The 23498-nt window shown below is 31.0% G+C and overlaps 1 protein-coding gene across 7 annotated transcripts in view; it reads right to left on the reverse strand.

The window, feature by feature from the left end:
• Positions 1-23498, reverse strand: part of LOC117180843 — a 291065-nt gene that overhangs the window by 36017 nt on the left and 231550 nt on the right. For all 7 annotated transcript variants that reach the window (XM_033373373.1, XM_033373372.1, XM_033373371.1 and 4 more), the window contains one exon: positions 11418-11697. In XM_033373373.1, the coding sequence (XP_033229264.1) occupies positions 11418-11697 (280 nt within the window). The remainder of the gene's footprint in view (positions 1-11417; positions 11698-23498) is intronic.

Here is a 23498-nt window from a genome sequence, read left to right on the forward strand (position 1 = left end):
AATTAAAATTCGAAAATTTTTTCTAAAGCCTCCAGGGGACTTCGTTTTCGCACGAAAAAATTTTATGTGCCCTTATTGCATCCGGACCCACAATTGACAAATTTCGAGAAGAGTCTGAATCTTTTGAGACATGAGAAAATCCTCTATTCCTTCACACCAGAAGACAAGTAAAAGCAACGTTGACTGTCACGAGAGAAGTTGGACGTTGCTAGTCGCTGTCACATAAAATCTGATAGTTTACGGCAGTGCTTGAGCAAAATAAGCAAAGGCCTGGGCCTCGCCACTCACTCAACTTCACAGTCCGAAGACTGAGACGGAGGAAGAGGAAAAATGCCGCGAGCTGTAAACCGAACCGCGTTTACGACAGTCGTTAAGTTCGCTCTGAGCGGCCTGTCTGATTACATTGATGCTGCTTACTGCAAACCGAGCCTACCTTCAACATTGGCCCGCTGTCAAAGGGTCGTAAGTCGCGCGGTTTTAAAACCCGCAAATGGTTTCCAACGATTCGAAATACGTAAACTGTCTCGAACGGCGACACTTTAAATAAACTTTGGTACGTGCCCAAACTTCATTGAAAACCAGGGCCGAATAAAACTCTCCTCAAGTTTATTAACTCAGTCTACACTGTGTTAGTCAGCTCTCCAGAAAATGTTCCACTTCTTCGAAACAAAAACCTATTCTGTTTCATCATATACTTCTCTCGACACTATCATTTGTTGATTCTTATTTCACTGTTTTCTGGGTTTACAATCAGTTATAAGGATGCATAAAGGGTTCGCACTCACTTAAGAGATAACGCAAAATAATGGCATGCTATTTTTTCAATAATAAATGTATATATCAGAGATCTGTCCGGAAAGTATATGACCAGTGTGTGCCTGTTGCGCGCGCGCCTGTGTTTATGTGTGTGTCAGGAATAAGAGTTAACTCTAGCCAATGGAGATAATATTCCCTTCAAAGTACTCCTCTTTTGAAACGCTTCGTCAGCTTTCGGAATATCTACAGTCGCTTTACCGGATTCCGTTTTACTTCCTGTACGTCTTGAAATCGTTTTCCTTCTAGAGATTTTTTAGAGGATACTTCAATTTAAGAAACAGAAATCACAGAGAGACAGGTCAAAACTTTATGGGGCTTGCCACAGCTGTGTAATGACATGTATCACCAGAAAATGCTGAACAAGCTGCGATGAATGGACAGGTGCGTCGTCGTAGTGAAGAACCCAGTCGCCACTTTTCCACAACTTAGGCCAAGTCTTTGGATGGCGCTTAGGAATTAGTATCGATTTTATCAGTGTTATATTCCCCCGGCATTTTCCTGGATTATTAAATATTTTGGCTTCAAAATCTGAGGAATGATAGCGAACATGCTAACGGACGTGCCTGCACACTTTCTTTAAAATTTAAAGGGTTAATTCCAAAAAATTTGGATTTTGCAAAAAACGTGTGTGTATATTTCGAAGTCATGCGTGTTACAATTCTCTCCCAAAATTATTCTAGAATGCTTACCAACAGCATCGATACGACAGAGAACTACATTATCGGAATGACATAGAGCTGAAAAATGACCCTAACCTCAAAATAATGCACATGCATAATATTTTTATTTGGCGCAATAAAATTTTTCTGGTTATTATTCCTCAAAAAATAGTCCAGGGACGTCCGTTATGATATGTTGTAGCATCTCCGAATTCAGTTTTTAAACATTTTCATTTTTGTGAAAAAAGCCAGGGGAACTGTACCCGATTGACCACACGACGAAGTATCACATGCACTTTAATAACAAAAATAATTCTTATCAAAGTGCTTAAAACTTTCAACCAAATAGTTCAATTTTTGACTAAAAAAAGACGACTTTTCAAGAAAAGACTTATTTTTTAAATTAAATAATTAAATTTTCCATTAAATAGTGAGATTTTTAAACAAACGAGATGAATTCCAAACCAAATTTATAATAGTAGACTTTCAAACCAAAATGAGAAAATATTTAACCAATAAAATTTAAATGAAATGAGTCTAATTCAAATCAAACCTGCCTTACACTTTTAGAGGTTTTCTTATTTCTGATTTGCAAATTTTGAAGTTTTCTTAATATATTTTTGCTAAAGTTAAAAAATCTATTTAATAATATCGTTTATAAATAAAATATAAAGAAATAACGGCTTTGCCGAATGTAGGGAGATTGAAGTTAATTTGCAGATCGCATATGGAAAGAATGCCGCATAGATAACCAGCTGAGAGTGGTTTAATTACCACGATTTTATTTTGATATCGCGACTATCTCTGTAGCCATTTAGCGAACCCACATTTTTAGGCTGTTTCACGAGTCTTGCTACATCACCTCACTGATGATTCTCGGTCCGGAATGACGACGAGATTAAGAGGATAGAATTAATAGCTATAAACTGTTTGATCTAGCTTAACCGCCGAGGAGAGAAAATCGCGGATTACGCAAATTAAACCTTTTTACACGCCAATGTGTCTATTTAGGGACAAAGTTGAAGATTTGATGATTTGAGATTACGAACCGGTTAGACACCAAAATAGTCTTTTAGTACACAACAGAAAAATCCTTGTCAAAACTGGTTTGATTATTCTTCCAACTGATTTTTTCTATCTTCCAGTTTGATTATTCTTTCTTATTAATTCTTGAATTATCACTTACAGTTCTGAAATGTTTCTTGAAAAGTTTAATTTTAACTCATTCAAAATCCAAAAGGACGAATATTCTGTTGAAATAGACGAATGTTTAACAAAGCAGTTGAATTTTTTTTCAAGACTGATGACTTCTTAATAAAATACTTTAATTTTCAACAAAATAAAAAAAAACTTCGTTAAAAATTCGTTTTTTTTTGTTCAGCTAAAATAGATAAATTTTGAAACAAAAATAAAAAGGTTAAATTTTCAGTAAACAAATTTATTTGAAAAAAAACTAATTTTCAACAAAACAGTTAATTCTTCAATCGAAGAGATGGATTTTCAACTCAAATTATGAATTTTTGAACCAATTAGACGAGTTTATAACAAATAAAGACTTTGCAGTCAGGAAAGAACAAGCAGTTTAACCAAATAGTTAAACTTTTAAACAAAGAAAAAATGTTTCAGTAAAACAGTAAAATTTCAACCCTCAAATATGAATTTTCAACAGAAAAGTTAATTTGCATCCGAACAGTTTCATTTTTAACCAAAACAGAAATTTAGCACAAGAACGCTAGTTTAATTTAAAAAAAAACAATTTTCAATTTAAAATTATCAATAAATTTTTAAATAAAATGACCAATCTTTAATTAAGGTATTTAAATCTTCAGTTAAAAAAAATATTTTTCAACCTAAAAGAACGAATTTTCAACCAAATAGACGAGTTTTCAACTAAAATGATGGATTGTAAACAATACAATTTTTATAAATTGTTTCATCCTTCAAGAAAGTAGTTCAATTTTCAACAAACAGTGCCTTCTTTATCCGAAAAAGATCCGTAAAAGATTTTTAACCAAGAAGACGGACTTTCATAAAAATATTAAACTTTTTAAGCAAGAAAGAGTTCAGTTGAATTTTCAACCAAATAATAAAATGAAAATTAGAACTAAAAATTTAATCTTTCGGAACTGTATGCAAAAAATATTAAATTTCTAATAAGATGCGTTTTTTAACCACAAAGAAGAATTTGCATAATAATAGTTACCTTTTACAACCAAAGAGGATTTTAGTGGAATTTTTAACACTAAAATATGAATTTTGACTACAGATTTATAATAAGATGAATTTTCTAAACAAAATGACGAATTTTCATGAAAATAGTTAACTTTTTAATCAAGAAGAAGTTCAGTTCCTTAAATACCAGTTTTCCTTAAATACCAGGAACTGAATATTGTAACATGTTGAATATAGAATATTTTATAGGAATAAAACAATTTCAAATTTATTAAACTTTAGTTAGTTAAAGTGTCTCCCATAGAAATTCCCTGACTGTTTCAAGATTTTTTTTTTCAAATTACCTGACTTTCAAATCCCTGACTTTCACTGACGAATAAAATTCCCTGACTTCCCCGATTCCCAGATTTTTCCCGACCTACGAGCACCACGAAATTAAAAAATAACTCATTTATAATTAAACGCGACTTGTATGAAACACATTGTAGCTTTATTGGATAAAGAATTCAATGTTGTTCAAAAACAAACACAGTTGCCAGAGGAGAGATTTGCAAGAGGGGATCTTGACGATGAAACTTGGAAGGTTACCAACAATGCAACGCTTTCGGTGCACAGGTGACATAACATTTTACTTGACGCCACGAAGAAATTAAGGGGGCTAATTAACCAGTGAAGACAAAATTGATTACTTATTCTATTAATCAATTATTATTGGATGTCTTTTATGTGAAACATCTCATATTTTTGTAACTCTCTTGATAAGTGGTGTGAGACGTTAAAAATATCCGAAACTCACTTTTGGAAGCTAGAAATGTTTAGAAATATCTCATTTTTTAAAAATAATTTTCATTCGAACTCCAGATTAACCTTTTTTGACAATTAATTACAGCTAAATTATAACTGAATGAAGCAGCGACTCACTTGATTTATCAACTATTTTAAAATAATTATGACTTAGAGAATACATTTTATTTATTTTTAAATTGGAATGCTTTACTTTTTGAATATTATGAAATATAAAGTAAACTATAAAATGATAAACCTGTAAATTTGATTATTTGGAAATTCCAAAAATTCAGAGGAATTTTTATTTCCAGCTATTAAACTGTTTTTAGCTTACAACTTAAAAATATTTGTTTAAACTATTACATACAAAACTAATTATGATAAAGTGAATGAAGTTTGGAACTGAAATTATTTTAAAATCGAAATATGTATCATCTAAAATCGTATTCTTTGAATTCGAAATATTATTAAAATTATTAAGTATTAAGGATTCCAAATTTAAATACTTCACATAAAATAAATTTTCAGAGTTAAAACTGAAAAATGTGACTCACCGCCAATGTGACTTGCCTGAGGTTAGCATAATCTGAACCCCAAAAATGATTAATATTCTTTCAAATCTAATTATTTATAAATAAAAATGTAAATTTCCTAGGAAAAACACATCATAAAAATGTCCGTTTCGGATGAAAAACACATTCGCAAGTTTAATTTTCCAAACCCAAAGTAAAGAAAAGCCAATCAGAATCAGGTTTGAATAAGAATTATTGCGAAATTATTGAGAGATATAACACTATTTTTTTATATGAGGTTTAAGAAGTAGTGTAGAGTATTTAAAGAAATAAAATGAAAAAGAAATTATGAAAACAGAAAAATAAAGCTTTTGCAAAAAGACAATTTTCAACTTAGAAAATGTCAAAAGTGAAAATATCAAGTTGAACTGATTCGAGACTTTCCTACATAAAAAAGTTGACATTTTAGACCGAAAATTGGTATTTCAAAACAGAAATCAGTACAGTTTGAAGAATAATTGAAATTATTAGCAGCTTAAGATTATATTAATTTTTCCACAAGAAATCAGGTTTTTGAAACAGAAATCATCATCAAATTTTAAAGGTCAATGATAACAATAATACCTTGAGATTAGCGTTTTGCATCAAAAGTTCATAGTTTGAAACAAGAATCATTATAATTTAAACAACATTTAGAATTTTTTAAAATCTGGAGATTTAGTGTTTTTCTTCGAAAACTGGTATTTTTAATATAAAAAAATTGCATTTCAAAGAAAATACACATTAGCAATTTTAGGTTATATTAAGATCTTTCACAGCAAATTGGTGATATGAAACAAAAATGTTTACATTTCGAAAACAAAATTTACAATTATTAACAATTTTCTGTTACGTCAGTGTTTTTGGTCGGAAACTATTACGTTGTTTGATAAAAAAATTATTAGATTTCAAAAACCATTTAAATTTTTCAACAACTTTAGGTTTCGCTGATGTTTTAGACGTAAACTTTATAATTTACAGCAAAAAATCATTAGATTTAAATCCAATGATTTTTGCTAAAAATAATAAAATTTAAGGAATTAAAACTAAATAAAAAATATCAAAGCAACTGCAGATTGCATTAGTAATTTTCATCAAAAAATGGTATTTTTAGTAAAAAATCATTTGATTTCGAAGAAGATACTTTCTTTGTACAATTGTAGCTTAAGCTTGTGCAAATTGCGTACAGCTTTGTATTTGTTTGGAATTTTATACCAGAAATCGGTACTTTCAATACAAAAATCACTGGATATGAAAATAAGTAAAAAAATTGGTGAAATATTTTAGGCCATACTTGCCTTTTCACCGGAAAGCAGTGTATATTTCAAAGAAGATTTATCACTTTTTAAACAGTTTTAGGTTATGTTAACATTTCTTAGGAAAAATCGGCGATTTTAAACAAAAAACATTTGGTTTAATCAAAGGTTTACAATATTATACTATTTTTTCTCATGTTAATGTTTGTCGTCTAAAATTGCTATTATTATATTATTAGAATTATCATCAGAGAATAGGAGAAATTCTTCACGTTTTTTCAGACCAGATGAAGCTATGAATTAAACATTATAAAAAAATTTTTTTCTGAAAAAAAGATCTTCGCTCATCTAGAAATTGAACCACAGAACTTCCGATTTCCAGTCGGGTGCTTTTCCCGTAAGGGATCGTCCACAAATTCCGTAAGGCGTTTTTCTTTTGTTTGAATAAAGACGAGAATAAAATTGCTGTGAAGTTGAGAAGGACACAGCTATATAAACAAAAGAAAAACGTCTTAAGTAATTTGCGGACGATCCCTAAGCTACTAGAGAGATCGAAAGAAGAATCCTTTTTCAGAAATACACATAGTAAAATTAAAATAATAAATAAAATACACATCAATATAAATAAAATATAATATAAATGCACATAAAAATACAAAATTTGTTTTTTTCTTCAGAAAGAAATTAATTTTAAAAATGTTGAATTCATAGTTCCATCTAGTCCGAAAACACGTTAAGAATTTCTGCTGTTCTCTGATGGAACTACAGATTCCTTTATATATTTACTTTTCATTAAAGTGCAACTCGAGGTAGAAAACGAATTCTGTTGAAGAAGTTTCTATTAAAACTCATACTTTGAGTTCCTTTAGAACCAAAAAAAGGTTCTAAAAGAAACTCCAGTTTTTTCTGTTTAATGAAACATTTTAAATAATATTTCACACTTCGAAAATGAATTCTTCTGTTTGCAGCTTTCAATTTTTCACATTTTAACCAATAAATAATAAAAAAAATGAGTCCACAGAAAATTTCATTGACGTCAACGGATAAAAAGATGGAACATACGTTTTCGACGTTTATGTAGAATCTCTATAATCTAGTTCGCGATGCGCCAAAGAGCCTCGAGAAATAAGAAGGCGTAATATAAACTAAAGGGCTGCAAGCAGCAGCTCTCGTAAATTCAATTCTTTATAGTGTTGGCATCATTAAGAGCAGACCGTGTGCTTTAAGTTTAACTCGTTGATGCTTCGCGTCAGAGTTCCAATCTGCTAGCTGTGGGCTTTGATAAAATTTACGGCGATTTACTTTCATACGCGAAGCTATGAGGAAAAACAGTCGAATCGTTGCCAAAATTCACCCAGCTATAATATTCTAGAACATATTGGCGACACTGCGTCATTTTCACCCTCCACAATGTTGACTTTGTCAAACGGAATCTTGTTTCTTGAGAGTACAAATTTAAAATTAATTTACCTATTTCTCAAGCATTTTCAACTCTAAAGCTTTCAAACTTGGCTGCTAGAATTCGGGAAATGTTCCTATTTTAACACTATCGTTTGCACAAGTTTCCAATTTCAATTTCAACGTGATTGTTAGTAGTAGGTCAATTTTAAGTAAAAGAGGCGATTTTTTCCGAAAAAAACAATTACTCCGGACAGATCATTTTTTTAAGACCAATAAATACTATATTTTGATATCAGAGTACAAACGGGTTATTTGCTCACTGAGAGTGTGAAGGCCCAGCAGGAGCTCAATGGCGAGAGGAAACCGAGCCGAAGGGTGAGTGACTTGCCTTCACACTCGCAGTCAACGGTATCTCTAATTTAACTTGCCACATGGCTTTTAACTATATTTTAAAATTTTATAATAAAATTTCTATATTTTCTCTGGGATTTATCTCCTATGAAACAAATTGTTTATAATTTTCGCACACTATTAGTGATCAATGCGCCTTGAAGAGTAATCGGATCCGAAGATTTTTTAATAAAAATATTTTTGAAACCCCAGAAAAAGCCACACTATCTTAATGTCTTGAATTAAGGAAAACATAAAAACATTTATAATTATCGTTGATAATTCATTTCTTTGGTTGACATGTGTCGTTTTTGGCAGAAAATTCATGTTTTTCAGTAAAAATTCAATTATTTAGTTAAAAATTCGTTTATTTTTCTTATATATCTTTTGGGTTTAGTTTCTCGACTGAAAAGTTAGCCTTGATCCAAATTCTTGATTTTATATTTTATGAATTAAAATTTAGGATATTTAAATGAGATAACAATCCAACCTAAAACCCTTTTTTTATTTAACATCCAATAATGAAGTTGATGAGAAGAATTCCTGGAAATAAAATCATGAATCTAACAATCAAATTTGGACAACCACCAAAAAATGTTCCCATTGCAATCTGAAAAAAATGAGACCATCCTCCCCTTCTCTCTTCCCCATAAAGAAAAGAAAAGAAAATCATTTACTTCGAACAAAAATAAAAAGGAGGAAAGAAAAATGAGATTTAGTTAGTTGCCTTCTCATTTTTCTTTCCTCCTTTTTATTTTTGTCCAAATTAAGGACGAATGATTTTCTTTTCTTTTCTTTTTTTTTTAGGGGGAAGAGAGAAGGGGAGGATGGATGTTCCTCCTTTTTTCAGATGTCAATGGGAACATTTTGTGGTGGTTATCAAAATTTGGTCGTTAGATTCTTGATTATTTTTTTTTGTGATTCTTAAAAAAAATGAATCGAAAACCGTGTAAAGACGGGGAAAAGGGAGAAAATTGAGTCTAAATTCTCGACTTTAGATGTTTAATGGGATTTTTTAAATAAAGGGGAATAAGGGAGATAGAAAAGGGGATGGACAGTGATCCCTGTATTTTTAAAACGCGACTTCGGGATTCAGGTCGTCTCTGGCTATCGGAAGTATAAGGGTATTTTATAGGTTGGAATCTATTTTATGTCTGCCGATTCGCGATTACGACTTGCAACCAGACAAAAGAAGAATGCGAACTTTTATGCCCTAAAACGAAAACTAATCCTTCCATGAGTTCGCTGCTTTTCGCAATAAAAGAGTCAGCACGATTCATTTTTATTACTTTTCCCTTAAAATAAAAGAACTTCTTCCTTTTCAGAAATATCCATTTATTATAATTTAATTAAACAATGAGAAGCAGTTCATGGGAAATTCCATATTTTTCTAGTGAATTTAGATTTCTCTCAAAACACAATACCTTGTGTTAATCTTTTGGACAAAGTTTAAACGCTACAAGATAATAAAATACTTTAAAAACAATGTTGCGATTCCTAAAGATATATTTTTTTTACTGAAATGAGTCAATAATCTTAAAACGCCTGCTAAACATTCGAAGTTAATAAAATGAACGAGTAATAAAAACTCGACTTCTTTTAATGACACTCAAATTCGTAGGATATTTATTGCAGAAGAAAACGAATTCTCTGAATAACGGACGATGAGTTGTGTACAAAGAGCAACAAATATCTCGGGGGCGTTTCGATTTAGTCAGAGGTCGAATGAGCCTGAACGAGGAATCGAAGATTATTTCAAAAGGCAGTCGCAATTCCGAAAAGACACATAAAAACGACATAAAATATGATATAGTAGCGAGTGAGAAATACGAACTTTCCTTTTCAGCCTTAATAATGCAACGAACATATGGGAGAATTAGCCCCCCACCCCCACCGAAAAGTAACGTAGTCCAAAATTTTGTCAAAACAGAAGAAATAGGGTGATTTTTCACAAAATAGGTAGAACAAAACAAAATGAAACAGTTTTAATTCCTAGGGGTTGAATTTTCAACCGAAGATGTAAAAAAATGGATTTTTAACCCAAAAAGACGAATTGTCGACCAGAAAAATTTAATTTTTAACCAAACAGTTGCATTAACAGTCAAATAGTTTAACTTTTAAGCAAAAGAGACGAATTTACAACAAGAAAGTTCATTTTCAACCAAAAATGGATTTTAAACAAAGAAGATTAATTTTCTGATAAAAAAGGCGAATTTTCCAAGAAATACATTAATTTTCCACTAAACAGTTGATTTTTCAACTTTTAAAGGAATAAATTTGCAACATAAAAAGGAATAGTTACATTTTGAGGTTAAAAATTTAACTTTTAGAAAAAAAACCTATTCACAACAAAAAAGTTCAATTTTGAACCAAAGACTTGAATCTCTGAAATCCATAGATATCTTTAGAAGTCGTTTGAAATTTGGTTCCATTTTCCCCCTGAAGTTCTTTAGAAATCCGATGGAATCCCTTTCCGTTTTTTTAATAATATTGATAACCTCAATACCTTTTTAAAATACTTTGAAATTATCTGTTAATCTTAGTAAAATATTTGAAACCCCTGAAAAATTTTGAAACCTTGTTAACTCCCTCGAATTTTTAAAAATACCCAAAACTCTTTGAAATCCCATAAATCTTGACAAGTCCCTGGCAATTCCACAAAAACCTATAAAAATCACACATTTTTTTTTTTAGAAATCTATAATATGTTTCAAAATTCCTTAAAAACTGATGAAATCTTAAGAATACCGTAAATAAATCCTTGAAATATTTCATATCCTTTGATATTTTTACCCCTTTTTAAAATCCCATGAAATTTTTTTAATCTCTAAAAATCCGTTGAAATCTTTAAAATTCTCTGAAATTACTTGAAATATTTTTAAATGCTCTAAAATATTTGAAACTCTATGCAATCGTTTCACATAGGCAGAATCAGTTCAAATCCTTTAAAAATATTTGGAATCTCTGGAAATTTTGATAAATTCTTTAAAATGTTTAAAAAATGTTTGAAATCTCTTTTAAATCTTTTGAAATGTTTTGAAATTTCCGATTTTTAAGATGGAGGATATGTTATTATAGCCAATTTAGCGACAATATTTCAATAAGTAAAGTAAAAAAAAAGTATTTTAGCGAGTAATTTGAAAAAATAGTAGCATTAGTGTTTTTTTTAATAGTTGCAAAATAGTTGCACCGCTAAAAAAAAGTTTTAAATACTTTTATCAACACTCTTTACCAATACTTAATTTTCGAAAGGGCTTAATTCGAGTGATTGGGAATTTACTTTTTGATGATGAAATACCTAAATTTTGATATATCAGATTCGATTAGCTAATTAATTAATTAGCTCGAATAATGAGCTAATTAGTAAGAAATCGGGAAAAACTTACCAGGGCTGAGTGGCCGGCGGACTTCGTTCAGGAGGACTTGCCGGTGTTTCTGGACTCGACGGAGCTGTGGCCCCTAGAAGTCGGGCACTTAGCGGATGCGAAAGAGGTCCCAGATGGGCAGCTGTTGCTGGAGGTGCCATTCCAATAACTGGGGCCGCCCCGAAATACGTTGGGGCACCTACGGACCCTGCTGAACCCCCATAACCTGAGTAGTAATACGATCCTCCAAAATGGATCATCCTCGAAGCTTCCCACAAGGCCGCTCGGATCTCACTATTTGCTGTTGAAAAAATTGTGATTATTAATTATAATTTCATATATTTTGGATAAAAATATAAACTAGCCCCAATCTAAAAACAAAATCTCATTTATAGGATTTTTGAGCTTGCATCTCTTATCACAGGAATGATGATTTTATATTTGGAGACATGGTCATCCATAAATTAAGTAACATATTTTTGTGGTGAAGGGGGGGGGGGGTGTTAAATCAATAATGCCACGTAAGATTTGAAACAAATCAACCTTATAGGGTATAAGCGTCAGCACAAAAATATAAACAAAAACCTAGTTTTTTCATAATTTTTGAAATTATGACTACCCGGAAAATCACTCCATATTTTTTTAATTTAAGGAGTTAAAATATTTGAAAAATTTCCAAGGGATTTCATAGGATTTCCAAATGTTCCAAAAGATTTTGTATCAATTTCAATAGATTACAGGAAATTTGGTAAGTTTTTAAAGTATTTCAGTAATTTCAAAGAACTTTAAAGGCTCTCAATAAGGTGTTTTTAATCTTTTAGGCTCTCAAAAAGGATTTTACGGACCTTCCTGAATTCGAAGGAATTCCACGGAATATCATCAGCTTCTGTGTATAATATATTAATTTAACGGCATTTCAAGACATTTGATAATATTTTAATAAAATTTTAAGAATTTATTCACGAGATTAGAGGGATTCATTTATCTTCAGAATAATCCCGACAGACCGCAGACCAATCATAGGATTACATATTAATTTCAAAGGATTTTTAACTTGAAAAAAGATTTTCAAATAATTGAAAGTATTTGCAAAGAAATTAAACAAAATTGACAGAATGTAAGCAATTTTAGGACTTCCTTAAATATTCCAAAGATTTTAAATATATTTTACGATTATTAAGAGATTTCAAAGCACTTAGAAGATTTTAGGTTATTCTCAAAACTTCAAACGAAATTTCAGACTCTTTAAAAATTGCAAAGCAATATCTAAGGATATAAAAAAATTTGATGTGGTTTTAAACAATTTCGGAAGATTTTTAAGGATTTTATAAGACCCATAAGTTTTAGGATATTTTATAAGATTCTAAGGGATTTTAAAGGGATTTTGTCTGATTTCCGAGGATTTCAAATATTTTGAGGGACTTTAAAGGCTCCCAATAAGATATTTTAATGAATTTTCAAGGATCTGTATGGCTTTCATGCAAATTCAAATATTTCATGCGTTTTCAAAGCGTATCAAACATTGGAAAAGATTTTCAGTATTTCCAACATGTTGAGGTATTTTAAAAGATTACAAGGAACTTTAATAGATCTCAAGATAATTAAAAAGATTTTGGGAAGAAATTTGCAAGTACTTTAGAAAATTTAAAGATATTCGAAAATATTTAAAAAGATTGGAAATATTTAAGGATGTTCTAAAGAATTCCATGGAAAATTCCAGATACTAGAAAATAATGATTTTATGTAGCTTCACGGGATTTTGTAATATTTTAATGAAATTTCAAATAAATTTCTCACAAAAATTGAAGGTCTTCTGAATTGCTGTTAAAAATATAATTTCTTTTGCTGCATATTCCATATTGTATTATAATTTTTCTTCTTTTCATTTCAAAGGCTATCAATTCATTGGTAATTCAGGTGTCTCGGGTAGTATGTAACTAAATTTTATTCACGAAGTACCTCGTCCCGAAATTCGGGATGACTAAAATATTAAATCAATTTGTTAAGGCTAGTTACATGGGGAGAGTAAAAAATTTGCAAAAATGTGCTACGTAATTTATGAATAGCCCCTTACTTAAAATCCAACTTGGCCCCGCTACCCTATAAAGTTATTAATAAAATGCATTTTCAACTCAGCCTGAAATAAAATTTTTTTTGTAAATTAAAATTGATATTCAATAGAATAATATGAGCTCGTTACCTAGTAGTAAAATTAATTACGAAGCTAATAATGCTGTCCATCCACCCATCGTAACGACGGTTTTCTTGGAAGCAAGGCGGGGATATGAAAAAATGGCAAAAGGGCCAACACGTGCAAGATCAGTGGAGCGATTCTCGAAACGATAAAATTTTGACGGATAATGGGCACCCACGATTTTAATTGCAAGCTTCTCAGAACTGACACGAAAGACCAATGGGAAGAAATTCAGAAAATCAAGATGGTCGACGAAAAAAGGCGGAGTTTTCCATCTCTGGGACCTTCAGCGGAATTGCCGCACATTGCACGAGAGTCACTTTTATTACTTAATTAGTGTATTTATTTTTTAACTACATCTCCCAAGTGCCTTATTAATGTCGTCTTTTACCTGACCTCGAATCTCCAATCAAAATCATCCAGTATTATTCCAAACATAAAGGGAATTTATTAATGTACCCATTTTTAAGTTTATAGTGCGCTCGTAAAAGAAAGTGGAGGTAATGACTTAAATATAAAGTCCATCAGGATTAACTTAAATGAAAACTTTTTATAAATCAGTTTAAGATGGCCTAGAAAATACGCCAATAAGGTGGCCGAAAGCTTCATTTTCAAAATTCCCTGATTTTCTCTAACTTCTTAGTTTTATTCACCATTAATACTTAAAGGCCAAAATTCTAATCTTGTCACATTTTTTATATGGAATCTTTTATAAATAGAATGAAACAATTTCAATCTTTAATTGATTAATTTTTAATTTAATATTCCCATGGCTTCCAAAACCTAAGTTACTTGAAAATAGTGAAAAAGTCACCTATATTTAAACAAGAAAAGTGACAAAAAGTGATTAGTGCTCTTGTGAATTTAAAAGAATTCAACGAAATTCACAAAATTCAAGGTAAATTAAAATTAATCAAGTGAGTTGAAAACAACGAAAAAATTAACTGAATTCGTTCAGTTTAAAATGAGCTCGGAAAAATGAAAAAAATGTGATAATGCCCAAGAATTTAAAGCGAATCTAAAAGACTTCAAGATGAATTATTAAGCAAAAACTAAAACAAAATCCGCTGAATTGAGTATAGTTTAGTGAAGTTGGAAGAATTCAAGTGAATTAAACAAAAATTAAGAGAATTTAAAGGAATTCAGGAAACAATAATAAGAATTTAAGGAGAATTCCAAATGAACAAAAACGAATTGCAAAAAATATTCGAAAATTTGTTCAAATCTTTGAAACCTAACGAATTCCCTTAAATTTTCTGACTTTTAAAATCCCTTTATATAATTGAAATCCTTCAAATTATTTAAATCTATTGATAATAATGCTTTGGAATCTTTCAAAATTCCCGCAAATATTTCAATTCCTTGAAAATCTCTTTAAATGACTGAAATACATTGAAAATTCCTTGGAGTTTTTAAAAATATTTCAAGTCCTTTAGGATGACTTCCAATGTCTTAAATCCTTTGAAGGTTCCTTGGAAATGTTAAAAATACACCAAGATCTCGATTTTAGCCCAGTTTCGGGGCTTGCCTGCAAATCGCTTTGGCCATGATTCCGGGGAATCAAAACGTAAACAGTCAGATCCACCTGAACCATTTCTAATTGGAATGCATAATATTGAGCAGTGTACTCGACTGAGTACTCACACATTACGGCGCTTCCAAGGCGAGAGTCGCAACCAAAATAATGTGACGCCCTTTGAAATCCTATGAAATTTTTTGAAGCTTTTGAAAGTTACTTCAAATTTTTGAAAATACTCTAAAATCTTTATAAAAATACCATAAAATCTTTCAAATCCTTAGAAATCCCTTCAAATTATTGAAATCTACTGAAAGTTCCTTAGAATCTTTTAAAATATCTTAAAATATTTGAAATTGTTTGAAATATTTTTAAATCCCTTGAAATGTTTTAAACCACTTGAAAATTCCTTAGAACTTTTAAAAATACCCTGAAATATTGCAAATCTTTTGTAATCCTTTGAAATTATTGAAATCTATTTAAAATTCACTGTAATCTATCAAAATACCCTAAAATATTTAAAAATAATTTAAGAAAATTTAGAAATAGATATACACCTACATTCAATATTGTGTATGCCATACAGGAATTCCCTGACTTTTGACCATTTTTCTTCCAAATCACTGACTTTTCCTTGATTTTCGGTGACCGCCTGAATTTCCTAACTTTTCCCTCATTTACAAGTTTTCCCTGACCTTCGGCCACCCTGGACAAATATGATTTTTTCAAGTCTAATATTTTTTCGTAAATAAGGTTGAAGTTATCTGGTGGTCAGTTGGATTGATTATGAAGTAATAAAGACATATTATTCTCTCTCTGGTGTTGAATAATTATGATGATGTAAAATATGAATTTTACAGATACTTTTAATGTCATTATACGTGAAAAAATATGAATATAGACAAAAGGAATGCTAAAGTAGTTATGAAGTCTTGATATCGAAATGAAACTGATTACCTTGATGTTTCAAAAATTATCTTTAGACCGGAATGGGTGACAAAGAAAAATAATAAACTTCGATGCAGTTCGATAAAATAGAGAGTCACAGAAAGCAGATGCACCGAATGAATTTCGTAGAAAACAATTAAAACAATGAGAGTATTTCGTTAAAGAAAGGACACATAGTTTGCAGGTGAGCAACTGAAGTATATGAAATATCAGTTTTAGAAAGAATGTTCACAGCTTGATGGAAAAAAGAACAGAAAAATCACATGACAGCGTTTCAGTTTTTAAAAGAAGCAAGAAAAAATTCAAGGCGGAAGAAGATATTATGAAAATGAAGGAAGAATTCGGAGGGAACAAAAATTATTTTGAAAATCGGTTACGAAAAAAATAGTACTACACTTACTACAGGGTTAATTGGGTTTGGAACTGCAAATTTTGATGCCATCGTTTGGGATATGCATGATCCGTAACCGACTTTGAAAATAATTGTTTGTTCCCTTCGAATTAATTCCTTATTTTTCTTGTTCTTTTTATGTTCTTTTTACCATGCATCTCTGAACATTTTTTCTGACACTGCTGTTCCATCTCCTTGCATATACTTATGCTGATGGTCTCGAGGCAGGAAATATTTCATGAAATACTGATGAAGGAGAGATATTAAACAATTTTATTTGAAAATCAGTTCAAATAAAACTTGAAGAAATCTCATTGCATTTCCTGTCACCAAAGAGTCTTCTAAGAGAGAATTTATTTGGGAACCAAAGAAGATACGAATCAAGCACAGAGTGTTCGAATGCCGTGCACAAAAATGCGCTGACTCGTAAATTATATTTTAACGGTGTTGCTCTGCGTGCTTGTCTGCTGGTTAGGCTCAGAGACTAAGTTCTTCTTTCTTCTGAAGCTCTTGGTATTCGCTTCAGCATGGTCGACGAATCCTCTTTTCTGCCTGCAAGAGGCTGCCAAACCACTAATTAATATATTCCACCCCAGATCTCTCTTTTTATAGCTCTCTTTATATGTTCCTCTCTACCCCCCCCCCCTCAACACCCCTTTTAGTCTCTTTATTCGTACTTGTTGCAATCGTTTTGTCAAAAGCAGATTTCACAACCAAAAACTCTCTTAAAACAGGGAAAATAGGGTTATTTTTTTACAAAAATATGAAATAAGTAAGGGGATAATTACTTTTAAATAAAATTAATGTACACAGTAAATCCCAGAGATATTATTCATCTGAAGTTGGATAAAAACGTTGCAAACATTGCCAACTACAATTATCCGACTATGGATAAATTTTATCTGCCTCGTGATCAATATTATCTGACTTCGGATAAATGTAGTTTTCAATTGTTTGCAGCGTTTTTATCTAATTTCAGATAAATAATATCTCTGGAGTTTACTGTGTAGATAACATTTTGAATTCAATATAAAAAGCTTTAAATTCTTAAGAATTCAAATCGAAATATAATGTAATGTCAAAACAATAGTTGAATTTTCAATAAAAGAGTATTCAAGCTAATAAGTCCACAAAAAAAGTTGAATTTTCAACAACAACAAATAATTTTCAACAAAGAAAGATAAATTATCAAAAATTTAATAGTAGACTTTCCACCCAGAAAGAATGAACTGTTAGCCACAAACAATTGAATTGTCTTATTCGGTTCCTAAAATTGTTTAATCTTACTTTACTACAGATTTCAAGCAACCGAGTTTCCTTTAATTAGAAAAATAATTAACTAATAATATTTGATACTAAAATGTAATATAAAACGTGGCTTATCTAACAATAAGTTAATTCGAAACCACAAGTTGAATCTAACTTAATAGATCAATTAGATATTAAGTTGCGGTCGATATTTGTCCAAAAAGGTGCTTTTTCCCACTGTGGCCGATGGTCCCTACTACCTACCACCCTACCTATTATTATCACCTACCGTCTAATAAAGAAAATCATTGTAACTGTACAGTGTGAATAATTTAGTAGCTTATGGAATTGCCATTCTCATTTTTACACTTTGGGAAATCAATTTTTCTTCAGCATGTGTATATAACCCCTAGTATCTTCTGCAGAGCTTAGAGGGTAGTTTCTACGTATTAATCATGCATTTATTATTAATACCGTTCATGGCGAGAACTTGGCGCCTGTACCTAAGGTAGGCAACCCCAGAAATAGTGACTTGCAGCTGCGAGTGCCCGACTTATACTTTAATTGCCTCAACTTCCGGTCCCCTTCCGAGCACGTAAGAGACGTCACTTCCACTTTCCTTGCAGCGCAATAATGCACAATATAACTCTAAATAAAGAATTGAGTATGTTTCGCAGGTAAACGACTTTATTGCCAATTGGAATTATTGGCGATCGCAATTCCGCGACCAAATTATAAATCGACCAACTCACGTAAGTCCGGACATGCAGGACCATAAATTCTCCATGTTTATGTCCATATCTGACGTATGTGCTTTGGTTGCGGAAACACGAAAATTGGAAAAATCGAACTTATTGGGGTAACAGGATAAAGTAATACTATTTCAGACTTCGTTTTTGACTGATAAAAATCCTGGATTTGATAAAATAATTTTCAATTTTAATTCATCATAAATAACGGTAGTGCCTCGAAAAAGATAAACGAAAATTTTCATGTTGAGTCTCTGGATGTGATGGCTAAATTTTAAATGAATAGATCAATATATAGAGCTGACATTTGGCAGATGGTTAATTTAATGTATACAAAATCATAGTTTCTATCGGATTTTTATCAAGTCTGCCCTCCAGTTAATGTTACGTGTTTTTAATTTTTTCAACAAATTCCTAGTAATTTAAAGATGTCTTTTAGTAACTTGTCTCAAACCAATATATATAAATGGGGATTTAAACGTAATATACATATTACATGTACAAAATTGTTATCAAGAAGAAAACAATTGAGGGGTCCCCCGGGGCATGAGAGCGTAAGTGCAAAATTTCGAAACAGGGTCTCATTGGCTTAAACTAACTGCTTTGCCGTAACTCATGTCCCTGTAGAAGATTATGGTCCATTTCGATTCAGTAGTGGGCCTTTTGAGTACTTTCTACATTCCCATTAAATCTGGAAAAACAGAGACGCTGCGAAGATACATCCCTGTTTTCACAACGGAACAAAAGAACACTTTTGCGATGACAAAAAATTTGAACTTATCCCTTATTCATTTTGCTCTCCTGTTTTGTATAACGTTCTCCTTGTTTGTTTTATAACTTTCATTAACATATTCGCTTTGCCCAGGCTTTACCTACATTCTATCTGACGTCTTAAATTAAAGCTTCAGCTAATGGGAGCTATAGGAAGAGCTCCGATTTGAGTATTGCTGAAAAAATTGATTGAAAAGGCTGGTTTTTAAAATGAATATGTATTATCATCAGAGATAGTTACCACCAATCAGTGTAGATGTCATTCCACTATCCGTGAAAATATAAATCGCAACTATTAATCAAGTAAACTCTTCAAATATCAGAAAATACTTAACGTCAATTCAGATTACATGAAAAATAAATTATTAAAATTTTCTCTGAAAAAAGATCTACTCTCTTCGGTCCACAGGGAAAAGAACCACAAAACTTTCGATTGCTAGTTGGGTACTTTCCTAATAAGGTATTAGAGAGATTGAAAGAAGTATCATTTTTTAGAAATACACGCTATCTCAATCCAGTTTTTACAATGAAAATAAATTTATTATAATTTTTAATTACAATTTTTTCTGAAAAAAGATCTACTCTATTCGCTGCAGTGGGAATCGAATCACAGAACTTCCGATTTCCGAAAGGATTGTATTTTGTCTTAGCCTGCAGATTTTCGTTTTTAGCATTCCTGCGACAATGCAATGAGTTCTCTGACCACCAGTGAAACACGAACCATAAAAAGTAATAGTAAAATGATATGACACAAAGAGAAAAGGGATGGACAAAAATAATGGTTATTCGAGGAAGCATTTACGTAGCAGTGCACGATACAAAACTATGATATTATTTGAGTCTGAAAGTTGGGCGTTTCGAACGGGCAGTTTTACGACAAGCACAGCCATCTCGTGTGCACAATACCAGAGGGCGGTTTTACATATCGTAAAGAGCGTGTACGAGCTAAGGAGCACGTATAAATCGGCCTGCCTGCTGTTATGTCTCCCGCGTGCGAGGACCGTTCACCATTTTATGCTAACAGAATACAGTCTCTTTAAATTCCTATTGAATCAAGCTGACTCTTGGATGAGTGCATCCTTCAGGAATCAGAATCATGCAAATAGTTTAAGATCATCTGCAAAATTGCAAATACTTTGATCGCTTCATTGCAGATGATTCGTTGAGGGAAGAGCCACAAAAGCATGTAGTACTTTGTTTGTGGACATCTGTCTATAACCTTTCACTTTTACGTCCCTCAAATATATCTTGAGTAATTTTAGTCAATTAAAAACAAATTTTTGTCTCGCGTTATGTATTAAAGTATAAGTACACTGTGAAAATAATTAAAAATGGATGAATACTCTATATCAAAAGTAGTTTAGATTGAATGTTCAAATTTTAATTAAATCAGCATGACTGAATCCATATTTTCTTATTCTTTTTATGCTAAGAGATAATAGCAATACAACATGAAATTATGAAACACAGTGAAAGAAGTCATTTTCTTGGTTAGGGATTAAAATTCTTATAATGATTAACCCAGAGGTTAGCTTTTTTAATGATGAGTCCCTGTATAAATAAATTGACCCTGCTAAGCAAAAAAAAACAAAGAGAACAAAATTACTGCTTAGCCTATCGAGTGATTTATACCAAATTTTTTTAAATTAATTTCCCAACACTTAATTCAGTTTCAGAATTTAATTTTAAATTTAAAATTTTTATCCACCTACAAACAAATTAAAAAAAAAATTATATCCGATAGATCGTTTTTTTCACATAATTAAATATTTTTTAACCAATAATATCTATTTGAAAACAGTAGTTTTTGTCCATGAAATTAGAGAATCTCATTAAAAAGTACCTTTAGCTAATATAATCAAATTTCGAATGTTGTGCGACAAACATTATTTCTTTAACTTTTTAATTGCAAAGTAAAAGGTTCCACACATATAATGATTAAATCAAACACTTATTTGAATTTACTGACTTTTAGTCAATGACAGGAACTATGATTGGTCTGTTTGTACAGTTGTAATAATAAATATTTGGTTGAACTCTACTGTCTTTCTTTCAATCTTAAAATCTTATTTGCTTGAAATAGCAAATATTACTTTTTTTAGGATTGCACATTTTAACCAGAAACTAAACAAAAGAGTTGATTGAGAGTTGAACTACTCTGTTAAAAATTATTTTTTTCCGGCATAAGATTCATAAGTTTATTTGAAAATTGATCTCTTTGCTTCACAAAAATGTATTATTTTATTGAAATATCATTTTTTTATAATTTAAAAATTATTTTTTAATTGAAATTTTAACTTTTCCATTTGTGGTTGAAAATTGATCTTCTTCAGTAAAAAATTCCACTTTTTTTTTTAATTCGTCTTTTTTGGCTGAATTTGACGGGGTTTTAAACAATTTTAGTTCTTTGTTGGTGAAATATTAACGTGTATTCAGTGATATTAAGAATCTTTTTTGTTCGAAATATCAACTTCTAAATGTTTTATCAAGAAATAATATTTAATTGTTTAGAAACTTAACGGTCATTTTTCGTCATTTTATAATCATAATTTTGTTAGGTTAATATTCATGATCTTAGTTTGAACCTCATCTAATTCGCTGCTAATTTAACTATTATGTTGAAAACCCGATTAGTTTTTTACTGAAAATTCATTTTTTAACTGAAAATTTCACTCTGCCATTTTTTGATGAATAGTAATATTTTTAAATTGAGAATTCAACTACTTCATTGAAATTTTGGTGTATTTTATTAAAAAATTTCCTTTATTTGAAAAAAATTTTCTTGATACGAAATTTATCTTTTTGGTCAAATTCAACTATATTTTGTTTATAATTAAATTTTGTTTTTTTCGACTACTTGGTTAAAGTTGAACTGTTCTATTAAAAATAAAATTTTTGTTGCTGAAAATAAACTATTTAGTTGAAAACTCATCTATTATTTGCTAAATGTTTTTTCGGCAGAGAAATAATTTTATTAAATTAGCATTAACATTATAACTTGAAAATTAAATTATTCAATTATTCAATGATGATTTTATATTCATATATGAGCCCCTGGAAAGCAGAACGTCCTGAGCGTGCGCGACGAGTTTGCCTAGTAGGTAAGGGAGGGGATAACGCGTTGCTACGGGCCGCATTAATTCGACACAAAATTTTAAAATCGCGACTAGTCCGTTATTAATGGTCGCATCGAGATGATTTTTGGATAGCAATTTTCGTCAGTCTTTGCCGCTTCTGATGAATATAGAAGCATAGCTCATTCCGTATAAATTTAATTCCAAAACTGAGCATGAAATTCTCACAACTTCGAGCTCAAAAATGTTGCTATAAATTTTTGAATTGTCCACAACGACCAATACTTATCCAGTGCATGTACATTAATCTATACTATGTCCAAAATTCAGCTCGATCTGATTTGATTTGTAGAAATGACGAGCATAAAAATGTCGCGCCGATTTTGCAGTTCCGTCAAATGCGCGCAACGCGTCGCGATGGAATTTCATGTAAAAGTATACTTTTTTTTTACTTTTCATTTATTATTTGTTCACAGCTTTTTCACACATGCTAACAATTAACTGCGAAGAAGTATGAATACATGAAGATGTTTTATATGCAACACAGCAATACATTTGAAAAAATTAAATTGAATACTATTAATAAAACTTCTGGACAATACGAAAATTTATAGCAACGTTTTTGAGCTCGAAGTTGTGAAAACTTCGTGCTCAGTTTGGGAATTAAATTTATACGGAATGAGCTATGCTTCTATACTCATCAGAAGCAGCAAAGACTTACGAAAATTTCTATCCAAAAATCATCTCGATACGGCCATTAATAACGGAGTAATCGCGATTTTAAAATTTTGTGTCGAATTAATGCGACCCGTAGCAACGCGTTATCCCCTCCCTTACCTACTAGGCAAACTCGTCGCGCACGCTCAGGACGTTCTGCTTTCCAGGGGCTCATATATGAATGTAAAATCAAGCAGTTCAGTTAACGACTAAAAAAGATTAATTTTTAACATAAAGATTAATTAATTAAATAAAAAATACAAAAATTAAATTAAATAATTGAATAATTAAATTTTCAAGTTTTAATGTTAATGCTAATTTAATAAAATCATTTTAAAAAGTTTGAGAGTAGGAAAAAAGTTTTCTGTGCATTTGTTGACCTAGAAAAAACGTTTGACAAGGTAGATAGAAGTAAACTTTGGGAAGTTCTGAAAGAGTATGGAGTCAATGGATGGATCCTACAAGCTATAAAAACAATATATACAGGTAGCAAA

This window comes from Belonocnema kinseyi, chromosome 9 (assembly GCF_010883055.1).
Source record: "Belonocnema kinseyi isolate 2016_QV_RU_SX_M_011 chromosome 9, B_treatae_v1, whole genome shotgun sequence".
Taxonomy (NCBI): domain Eukaryota; kingdom Metazoa; phylum Arthropoda; class Insecta; order Hymenoptera; family Cynipidae; genus Belonocnema; species Belonocnema kinseyi.